The sequence below is a fragment of the Petaurus breviceps genome, unplaced genomic scaffold, assembly GCF_028583685.1.
Source record: "Petaurus breviceps papuanus isolate PSGF00001 unplaced genomic scaffold, PetGlider_PUasm1.0 90535, whole genome shotgun sequence".
NCBI lineage: Eukaryota > Metazoa > Chordata > Mammalia > Diprotodontia > Petauridae > Petaurus > Petaurus breviceps.
The window spans coordinates 2311822-2323058 of NW_027187270.1; the positions used below are offsets into that span (position 1 = coordinate 2311822).

At 50.5% G+C, this 11237-nt stretch overlaps 1 protein-coding gene across 1 annotated transcript in view; it reads right to left on the bottom strand.

The window, feature by feature from the left end:
* LOC138142143 (gamma-aminobutyric acid receptor subunit gamma-4-like) overlaps positions 1 to 2883 on the bottom strand; it is a 59138-nt gene extending 56255 nt beyond the window's left edge. Inside the window, exon 1 of the mRNA XM_069063123.1 lies at positions 2750 to 2883. Coding sequence (XP_068919224.1) covers positions 2750 to 2805 — 56 coding nt within the window. The 5' untranslated portion in view covers positions 2806 to 2883. The remainder of the gene's footprint in view (positions 1 to 2749) is intronic.
* Positions 2884 to 11237: the final 8354 nt, after the last annotated feature.

Below are 11237 nucleotides of genomic sequence, written 5' to 3' on the forward strand. Positions count from 1 at the left end.
TGGAGCTTCAAGTACCTGTTTCCTCCTTCCTGGCAGGGTGAAGATGGGAACTAAATTGGCCAAGGGTGTTTGGATATCAGATGTGAGGATACCTGGGATGTGCAGAACCCAACCTCAAAGCAGACTTTGCCCTGTCCCTGGGCCTCTTCTTCACCACCTTGGAGGGAATGTCCACTAGTGGTACTAGTGTTCTGTGAGAGAATAGGGTCTCAGTCCCTCACCAGATAGCCAGAATTCAAGGGATGGCCAAGAGGAAGCCTTCCAGCTCAGATCACTGGCCCAGAAGGGTAAGTCTCTATGTAGGGACCCACTGAGATACCCCAGCAGAAAGGAGACCAAGTGTGATCATCACCCTCCTGAGAAGAGGGTGAGTACAGGAGCAGGTGGGTGCCCAGGGCCAGGGTTCTGTATGGCATCTTGGGCAGCAGGACAGCCTTCTCCAAAGCTTTGGAGCCCTTTGCCATTGCTAGGTCTACTGCATTGGGGGACGAGGAGATGGCTGGACCAGTGCTAGTGTCAAACCAGAGAGATGCCACTGGCAATAAGGGAGGTAAAGTCCTCCCCACTCTCCACACCCTACCTTGAAGGGTCTCTCCAGGTGTCTGAAGCCTGACATTCTAGAGATGTCTAAAGGGATGGTGAGCAGGGCCTTGGAGGAGTGTACAGTCCTAGCCCAGGGCCAGACAGGAGAAAAATCAATCTGAGCAAAGGCACTGCAGAGGGAGGGACAAGGGCAGGGGAGGGGGGGTTGTTGCAAGCCCAGAGCTGAAGAGGATTTTTAGCAGGCAGCCCCAGCCCTGGAACAGCAACCTGCCAAGCCTCTGGAGGGCCCTCCTGGGCCCCATCTGGCCCAGGATGCTGGGCCCCAACCTAGCCTGGTGTACCAGTCACACCCAGAGGAGCCCCTAGCCTTCCCATCCCCATCCCAGTCCCATCCCTGTCCCAGTCTCAGCCTGCATTGGTAATGGGATTTGATGGGCATTAAGTTGCCTTATTCTGCCAATTAGCTCCAGCCAGTAAAATCCCACTTCCCTGGAGCCCTGAGGGTAATGATCTGCTGACAACATGTTCTTTCCCCGATCCAGCCATTAAGCTCACTAGCAGGGCTAGGAATAGTAAAAAAAACTTGAAAATCCGTGTGCTCTGGACTCTAGGAGCTGTCGGCAGCAAAGCCTCGTAGAGGCAAAGAGCTGGCCTCAGAATAGAGCTGGCATCTGCACCCGCCAGCCCCACCCTAAGAACAGCAGGGGGAGGGGGGAGGGAGAGAGGCTGGGGAGCAACAGGCCGATGGCCAGCCAGGCACCTCTGGCGGAGCGGGAGCACCCTTGGCTCTCTTTCGGGTGGGGTCTCTCTAAAAGTCCCGTGGTAGCCGTCTTGGTCAAGTCTCACCGCCCCCTGCTGAACCTGAGGGCCAGCTAGCTCCAGGCCTCTCCCTGTGGGAGGGCAGGTGGGTTCAGGGCAGGCATATGCCCCAGGTCCACTCTCCCTCAGAGACACGCAGGTGAGCCAGAGGACGTGCCCAGCCCGGGTGACTCACATCCCCCCCCCCCAACCTGTCCTTCACCCATTATGGGGGGGGGGGCGGTGTACCCAAGCAGTTTGCGGTCCCGGCCGGAGAGACTAGGGCTTCGAACAACTACGTGGGCATATAGGAGACAAGACTAAGTCTCATCTGGTAAGGAGTTTGGCTGGGCACACGCACCCAAAGCCTCTCTCTGGCCCTTTTTAAAGGGAAGGAGCAAGGCAAGGGTCTTCAGGGTCGATCTGTTCTCCCCCTGCAAACTCGGAGGGACAGGGGAAGAACTGAGGGGAGACTAACGATCCGAAGGCAGCCCCGCCACTGCACCCACTTGGAGAATGTGGAAATGAATTCTAGGCACCACGGCTGGAGAAAGCAGAAAGGATGTACATGCCCGCCCCCTCCCCGCCCGCCCGCCCTCCCAGCCAGAGGCTTGGGAGAGTCTCCATGAGGATGGGATGGGAGGGAGAGATGAGCCAAACCTGGGGCACAGGCGCGCTGGTGGGTATGGGGGCAGGCACGGCGGGGCGCGGGGCTGGGCGGCGGGCGGTGAGGCCCCCCGCCACGCAGGCAGGAAAAAAGCAGTGCGGCCACAGAGAAGGAGCTGGCTCCCAGTGACATTACCGCACTTCCTCCTCTCTCATCCTCTCCCCAACTCAGCTTCGGACTTCTTGATAGCTGGGAGACTGGACCCCTGGACTCCCCCATCTTGGCCCCAGGACAACTCTCCCCTGCTTCCCGAGCTCTCCTCTTATCCGAATCCCCTGCCTTAAGCTGGGGAGGCCAAGAGGGGCAGGCCATTTGGGGCCAGCTGGATCTGGCCCTTGAGGCTCCACGGGGCTTCCCTGTCATTGCTCTCCCCGACTTGAGAGGACGTTTTCGCCCCCCACCCACCCTAACCGCCCCCCACACACCGCCAAGGCATCAGGCAGACCCTTCATTAGCAAAGCAAGGAGGTGTCAACTGAGAGGCTGGACTCAGTTTCTCCACTGGAAAAAATAAGAAGCAGAATAATTTTTAAGGTCTCTTCCAGGACTAATGTGCTATGAGAAATGGAGAAGGACTCGGGACAGACAAATAGGGTCAGTATAGGGGAGACAGGAGTAGAGAGCGGGTGGTGACAGGAGAGAGTGATTGGCTTTTACCAATTTTTCTCCTTGATGAAAGGGATAGGATGGGGTGGGATGAGATGGGCTACTGGGGTCTGAATATGGAAGTCGATCCTCTCACCTGATTTGGAGGGCCGGGTAGATGGCCAGGTATATCAGGAGAAGTTTGCCAGACATCTTAGAGACCAGAGGCAGACCCTGTCTCTGAGGCAGAGTGTCCACAGAGAGAGAGGATGAGCGTGAGGTTGGGGTTTTGAAAGGATCCCAACTCTCCCCCCACCTCCTCTCCCCTCCCCTTCCCTCCTCCTCCTCCTTCCCGCCTCCTTCCCTCCCCCCCGCCTCCTTCACCCAATGGAAATCACTAGCGTCCAAGGGAGCTGCGGCTGGGTTGGGGGGGGGGGGGAGTGGGAATCAGGTTGGAGATAGGGAGGGAGCCCACTGAGTTAAGGGGAGAAAGGGGCAGAAAGCCTAAGGAAGTGGCCTTTTCCCCAAAGGGCAGCAGCCCCCAAAAGGCGACTCCAAGTTCGGAAGGGAGCATAGCCACTGGGAGGTTCCGATCTGGGCAAGGACTCCCGTGCGGCTCCCGTTCCGCAGCCCCTTTCTTCCCTGGGCGCTACCCCCCCAGCCCGGCTGGGGCCGGAGCCAGGGTCGGGCGGGGCACGGGATGGCAGCACTCACCAGTGGCCAAGTTCCTGGCGGCAGGCAAGCCCCCCAGCCCGAGGCCCGGGTGTCTGCTCCTCCCTCCGTCTGCCCTCCGGCACTGGCAAGCAGCAGTTGGCTCCCTGCGGTCCCGACGCACACAGGTGCGGGCAGACGGAGCTGCTCCCCCCAGCAGCCCCACCGGTTGCTGAGGCAGTCCCCGGTCCAGGCGCGTGTCCCTCCTCCCTTCTGCCTGCCCCTCAGCGCTTGTTTCTGCCTGAGCTCTGTCCTCCCTCCTCCTTCCTGAGCCCTGGCCAGTCCCTCTTTGGCATCTATCTAGAGACAAGAACCAAAGTTGGGCATTTCTTAACCTACTCCTCGGCAGAAAAGGAGCAGGGTAACATACACACACACACAGACACTCCGCGAGAGCGCACACACACACTCACACACACACTCACACACACTCACACAGGAGAGGAAGAAAGTGATGCTACAGGCTTCTTCCCAGGGTCCTAAGTCCCTCCTTTTTCTCGGTAGTTTTTTGGAAGTCTCTGCATTTCTGAGACGATCAAGGAGTTAAATAGCCCCAGGGTACCCCCTTTCCCCCCAGAGGCGTTTGCTAAAGGGTTAAAGTCACTGCTAATGCACAGAGATGTCGGACAGTCACCTCCCGCTCTCCCACCCAGATGATATATACGTCCACACTAAGTCAGGAATTTTTTCTGAACCCGAGGGAAGGGCTCCATCCCTCCTGCTCCCACTAATACTGTTTGGCGTTGCAGGGAAAACTGAACCATCGTTGGGCTGCTCCCGGCTCGGAGAGCCCAGGGAAACAGGGGGCCTGGGAGGGACCAGCCTCGGTGCCGGGACTGGGTGCTGAGGAGGCCTAGGCCCACACCAGGCTCACCTCTTTAGCGTGAGCACATTCAGCATTCCTCCTTGCACTCATGATGGGGCTTGTGTTTGGTGTGTGTGGTGTGTGTGTGGTGTGTGGTGTGTGTGGTGTGTGTGGTATGTGTGATGTGTGTGGATGTGTGTGATGTGTGTGGTGTGTGTGGTATGTATGTGTGTGGTATGTGTATGTGTGCACATGCCATCAAGCAGGTTCAGAGATTGAGAGTTGGAAGGGACCTGAGAAATCTTATAGGTTAGGGGTTCTTAACCTGAGCTTTATCAACTTGAGTTTTAAAAAAAAATATTTTGATAACTAAACTTCAATATAATTGTTTCCCTTAGTAGTTCCATGTATTTAATTTCCTCATTTAAAAACAGGATTTTGAGCAGGGGTCCCTAGACTTTAGCAGACTGCTAGAAAGGCTGAGGTGAAAAGGGGGCACACAAAAGCTTAGGAATCCTTGATCTAACTCAGGGGTGGGAATGTGGGGCCTCCAGGCCACATGTGACCTTCTAGGTCCTTGGTGTGGCCTTTTGACTGAGTCCACATTTTACAGAACCAATCCCCCTGTGGCCTTGAGGCTACAGGTTCCCCTTGTTTTACAGGAGTAGAGGGCACCTTGCTCAAGGTCCTGAGCAGAGCAGAGAGCCCTGCTTTCCACCATTCCAAGGTCTTGCTCCAGAGCTCCTGTGTTGAGGTGGTCATGTCTCCAGACCCCCTTTTACATGCTTCCTGGGACTGAGAAATATGAATTATGGCTTCATGTTAACACTTTTTTTAAAGCAGTGTTAGCACTTTTAAAGGTGTAAGCACTTAAGCAAAGAGGTGACCAGGTGTGGTGATACCAATCTGACCATGAGATCCCATCCTCACTCACAAATCTTTCCTGGCTCGCTATGGCCTCTGGAATAAGGAAAGAGGAAGGCACTGTGCTCAGTGATTTACAAATATCTCATTTCATTCTTCCGATATCCCTGAGTGATAAGTGCTGTAATTATTCACATATTCCAGCCCTCCCCCATAAAGGTTAGGTGACTTGCCCAGAGTCACACAGCTATTAAGTGTCTAAGGTCAGATTTGAACCCAGCTCTTCCTGCCTCTAGTCCCAGGGCCCCAACCATTGTACTGCCTTGCTGCCTCTGTTATAAATCCCTCGACCTGGCCTGCAAATTAGTTTAAGCAGAGTTTGGAAGCTTGGAAATAAATCGCTTCATTGTAAAATAGGAGGTTATTGTATTATGTGCCTAGCTCCTATTTCTTGCCTGTCCTGGGCAGGAAGTTTATCTTGGCTCTTGTGTGTATGTGCGACCCTGGGCAAATCATTTAATATTTTAGTGCTCTAGGCAACTCTGTAACACTAAATTACACAGAAAGGAACTAACTGCATTGGGAGGGGAATTTCCTCTCTCCTGAGAGTTCCCTATCCCAGTGAAATCTCAGGTCCAGTCTCTAACCTTATCCTAATAATTATCTTGTCTAAAGACTGCTAAACACTTGTTAGCATCTTGGCAAGGAACCTAGCTCTGTTTGTAAGCAGGCAGCAAACCAGGCGAATATTTGTCTAGCAAACACAAGTGCAGATGATGGAAGTGAAGGGAGGATTCTGGGAACTCAACCCACTAACAACAGGGACAGGCCCACCAAGGTTTCCCAGTGGTTATGTTCTCAGATGGGCCTCAGAGCTTTGGCCATGCATCTCTGACTTCCTGCAGGACATCTGAACCTTGATGCCCTCAAGATGTCCCAAGCCTCCAGCCTGCTCATCCCTTCTGCCTTTCCTCTTTCTCTGTGGTCCTATTCCTCACCCCTTCTCCAGTGCTTGGAACCTTGGGCTTCTTCCTCTCTCCCACTGAACAGCCAATAATTGCTGTCCTATCCATTTCACCTCCCCCATCTCTCATAGCCATTCCCTCCTCTCTCTTCCCTCTGGCCCTGTTCTAGTTAAGGCCTGCATTTATACCTGCCTATACTTTTGCAATAACTTCATATAGGTTTTTATAATTCTACTCTCCCCTGCCTCCCAGTCCATCCTTCATACTATAGTCAAACTACTTTTTCCTAGGCATTCATAATAAATGTTTGATGAGTGAATAAAGCTGAACTTTCCTTGCTTGGCAATAGGGACACATTGCTGATTTCTGAGCACAGGAGTGACAAGCAGACTCCTGTGTTGAAACCTGATTGCAACCATCCATTCCCAGTATAGTTTCTCTTATCCCAACTTCCTTCTCCATGCAGTATGGCCCAACCAGCCTGGCTGGTTCTTAGACCCCCTATACATCCTGTGACCTGAACATCCTCCTTCCCTCCCTTCCTCTGACCCATCCTTTAAAGCTCAAGGACACCTTCTTCCTCTCTTCCATACCCCTCCCCCTCTTCTCATACCCTTTGAGACCTCACAGAGCATTTCATTCTGCACCTATCTCGGAAGAGTGTATTTTAGACCCGCCTGTGTTGGTTCCCACCCCCCAGCCCCTCCCAATCTGATTCTAAGTTCTATGAGAGTAAGGACCTTGCCATATAAGGACCCTTCGGCTCTACTGCTCCGTCTCTCCAATCAACCACTATAAGGCTTTTTGGTATGGCAAAGTGTTTTAAATGGGAGATGGTCACCAGAGGTGAGAAGAACACTTGGCCCCATTATTTTCTCCCTCACAATACCATGTATCATACATGTGTGCACACATACTTATGTGTATGTACATGCAAAGAAGATGTTCCTGTCCCCCATCTCTCTCTGGACAATAAAGAATGGAATTCCACATTTCACCTGGGACTATGAGGATTCTTATTTCCAGGGCATGTTTATGTGTGTGCATGCCAGTGTGTATCCCCTTGTTAATGTCTTTCTCAGCTGCCCCTCCCCTCTGAGCATGGTGTCCAAAGGGCCCAGGTATGAGGGTTAGGCAGGGGATGTGCACAAACATGCATTGGGCTAGGTCAGGCCCTCCCCAGCTCTGCTTCTGTTGCCCAGGGAGCAGGCTAGCCGCAATAAGTACAGAAAGGCACATTGCCATGTCAGCTTAGCCGACAAGGGGGAAAATGGTTCTTTGGCTGAAGGTCACCATGTCCTCAGTGCTAGGGGGGATGGAGCTCTGACCAGCCACACTCCAGCAATGCCTCATTGTTGGAAGAAATGCTGGTGATAATACTGGTAGCTGCTGTCATAGCAATTGGAGGCTTCCAAAGCCCTTTTCCTATATGTAATCGTCCCAGGGATGCTGTGAGGTAGGTACAGCCAGTGTTATCCTGCTACCCAAGTGTCCAAAGGGGATACAGTATTAGCTTTGGGGTTGTGAAGACTGGAGTGTAAATTCTGCTAATACTTGCTAGCTGTGTGTCCCTGAGCAAGTCACTTAACCTCCGTCTGCCTCAGTTTCCTCAACTGTAAAATGAGGATAATAATAGCATTTATATTGCAGGGTTTTTATGAGGATCAAACAGAATAATAAATGTAAAGCATGCTGCCAACTTTAAAGTATTATATGAATGCTAGCTGTTATCCACATTTCACAGATGAGGAAACTGAGGCTCAGCAGGGTGCATTGACTTGCCCAGGGTCACATAAAGTGCAAATGTAAGTGTGAAATGAAGATTATAGGCCAGTTCTCAAATCTGGTCCTTTCAATTTAACAGAAAAACTTGAGGATTGGAACCAATTTAGACCATAATTAATCAAACAATGTCCAAGAGCCCCCTTTGAGAAGAGCAGTAGTGGAAAATAGTGAGAAGGGGTGTCATCGATGTAGACCCAAGCCTTGAGTTACAGTCTGCCTCGGTCACTGCCTGAGTAGTCTTAGACAAGCCAGTGAACCAGGAAGCCTCAGTTTCCAGTCACATATCTATTTCAAGGAGTCACTATGAAGAATGAATGGCCTAATGGATGCAAACATGTTGATGGCCAGGGCAGAGGTGGGTTGATGATATGAGGTGCAGAGAGGGTGTGCTAGATCTTATATAGTCTGGGACAAGCCTCATCATCAGAGGCTCCCCAGCTGAGTTCAGATGTCAGGCCATGTGCTGGAAGGGACTCTTTCAGATGACTTTTATGTTGATTCAATCAGCATAGATTGCCTGAATGCCTATGGAATCAGCCCTTGGTATACCATACCCTCCCCTTTGGTCTTCTGATGTTGTCCAGGGCCTCTTACTTGGGCTTTGCTTCTCTCATCTTCAATCTCTCCTTATCCACTGGTTCTTTCTCCTGTGTCTGTGCACTTCCCAGGGTCTCCTTGAGTCCTGAAGTTTTCTCTTAACCTTCCATCCCCTCAAGCAGTTGTCTTATATCTCTAGTCCCTTTCACTGTCAAACACTTAGATTTATCAACTCTTGCTGCCTTCATGTCCTCTCCAACTCACTTCCCAACCCTTGGCAATCTAGTTTCCAATCTCACCACTCAACCAAACCTGCCCCATCCAGCCAAGGTAACCAGTGATCTCATTTGCCAAATCTGATGACCTTTTCTTTGTCCTCATCCCTCTTGACAAATCTGTAACTTTTGACACTGTTGACTCCCAACCCCTTCTCCCTTGGTTTCCATGACACTGTTCTGCTTGCCTGGTCCTTCTCAGTCTAAGTATCATCCATCTCACATCCTCTAAGTATGGGTGTTCTGCAAAGTTCCGTCCCCTCCTTTCCCCTCTCCCCTCTCCCCTCTCCTCCCCCCTCCCCTCCCCTGCCCTCTCTGATCTCTCTTACTTGGTGATCTTATCTGCACCTCTGAGTTCAATTGTAATTTCTGTTCAGATGACTCCCAGATATCTATCTGTCTGTCTGCCTGTCTATCTATCTGCATAAATATATATATATATATATATATAATCCCTCCACCCCTAATTTCTTCTCTTGTGGATACCACCACCATTGCTCTAGCCACCATGTTCATAACCTTGGTGCCATCTTGGGACTTGCCCCTCTCCCCTCATATCCCATATTCATTCAATTGTCAAATCTTGTTCATTCTACCTCCATATTCATTCCTTTCTCTCCACTCCCACATTGCTAAAACCTTAGTTCAAGACTTCATCAATTTTTGCTCAGATTATTGTAATAGCCTCCTGATTGGTCTTCTTGCCTGTCTATTCCAAGGTCCACATAGTGGCCAAAATAACCTTCCTGTGGCACAAGTTGGACCATGTCATTCCCCTGCTTCAAAAATTTCAGTGTCTCTCGACTTGCTAGCAGATAAAATAGAAATTCTTTAGTGTGTCATTCAAGAGTCCCCCAAATCTGGTACCTACTTACCTTACCTCTTCAATAGAAGGCAAACTCCTTGAGGGTACCTGCTACCTCATTTTTATCTTAGCATTCCCAGAATCTAAAACAGTGAATTCCCGGTCTAAAGTAGGTGCTTGGGTTGCTGAACATAATGGAAGGGAATTGTTGATATCAGATGGTTTGGGGTTTGATAAGAACACTCTGAAGAACCCAGGCCTGGGACAACCATCTTCCCAAGTATCAGCCTAATTCCTTGCAATTCTCTGCTTCCTGGGAGTTGATGCCAGGGCAAGAGTTGCAAAATGTCAGATGAATGAATCAGAAAAACTGTAGGTCAGTGCTACGCTCAGCATGACAAAGGTGACTGGAAATGCCACAATATCCCCATTGGCCAATCCACAAGCAAGCCTCAGGTGAACACATTGGAGGAGGGTCAGAGCCAGGCCTGACTGACCCTTGGCTAAACTGTGAAGTTGATTGAGTTTCTGACCAGCCTCTTCTCCCTGCCCAAACTTTTCGTGGAAGGATATAGACAGTAGCAGCAGCAGCAGCACAGAAACCAGTCATGGAGCAAGGAAGACAGTCAGATGATGGGAAAAGACTAGCAGAGCATGAGGACATTTGGGGGGTGGGGAATCTTTAATTGAGCCCAGCCTCTCATTTCCTAAAGCATCTTCTAGATTCAATGGCCCTCAGCTCTGGTGGCTATAGACTCCATTCTTAGCAGGGGCCAAAAGCAGGCCCTGGTCTCAGTGTGAAGGATGGGATTGGGTCTCAGGGATGTCAGAAGCCTCAAGATCTAAAATGAATGCCTGGTTCAAGAAGCCTCAGAAGAAAATCACGGCCTTCCTTGGAGGCAGGGCAAAGTCATTTCCTAGAAAGAGTTTTCCTTTGGTCTCCTGTGTTAGCATTCTGGAATTGTGGAGTTTAGGATGGGAGAGAGAACATAGACAAACCTAAGCAGATTGAAATAAAAACAATGAGAATGAACATAGCAGGTAGCTTGGGAGGAGAGGGCAATAAAGAAAGGCCTCTTGGGAGCTCGTATTCATCTTGTATATTGTTGGCATATACTGTTCAAAGTACATGAGCATGTGAGCTCCTGGTGTGAGAGCTGGTGCCCACCATAGAGCCAGGTATATGATAGGTGTCTAATAAATCCTTGGGGGCACCGCTAAGTAGTGCAGTGGATGGAGCACCATCCCCAGAGTCAGGAAGACCTGAGTTCAAATCTGGCCTCAGACATATAACACTTACTAGCTGTGTGACCTTGGGCAAGTCACTTAACCCCAATTGCTCTGCCTTCCCCCTAAAAAAAAGCAGAAAATTAAAATTTAAAAAATAAAAATAAATCCTTGGTGATTGCTTATTTCATTCAGTCATGTCATTTGGGATATATTGAAGAGTGTTGGACTAGGCCTCAGGAGAGAGTTGAGTTTGAATTCTGTCTCCAACATGTATAAATGTGAACATGGCCCATCACGTCACCATTCTGAGCTTCAGTTTTCTCATCTGTGAAGTGGGGATACAGGGCTGTTCTAAGGACCAAATGGTCCGATGTAAGGCTTAGGTCAGGTACCCCTCCTCCATGAAGCCCTCCCCAATGTCCCTGGTCATTATTGTTCTCTCCCTCTTGAAATGATCTCATCTGTGTGCATTTTGTCCCCTACTCCCACCTCGTCATCCCCACCAGTAGAAAGCAAGCCCTTTGAGGACAGGATCTGTTTCATCTTGATATTTCTTTCCCCAGTGACCAGCACAGTGCCTGGCATATAGAGTAGGCATTTAACGAGTGCTTGTTAAGTTGAACCTTAGAAGTGCTTTCTAGATAACAGCTCTGAGTGGTAGCAGTCCT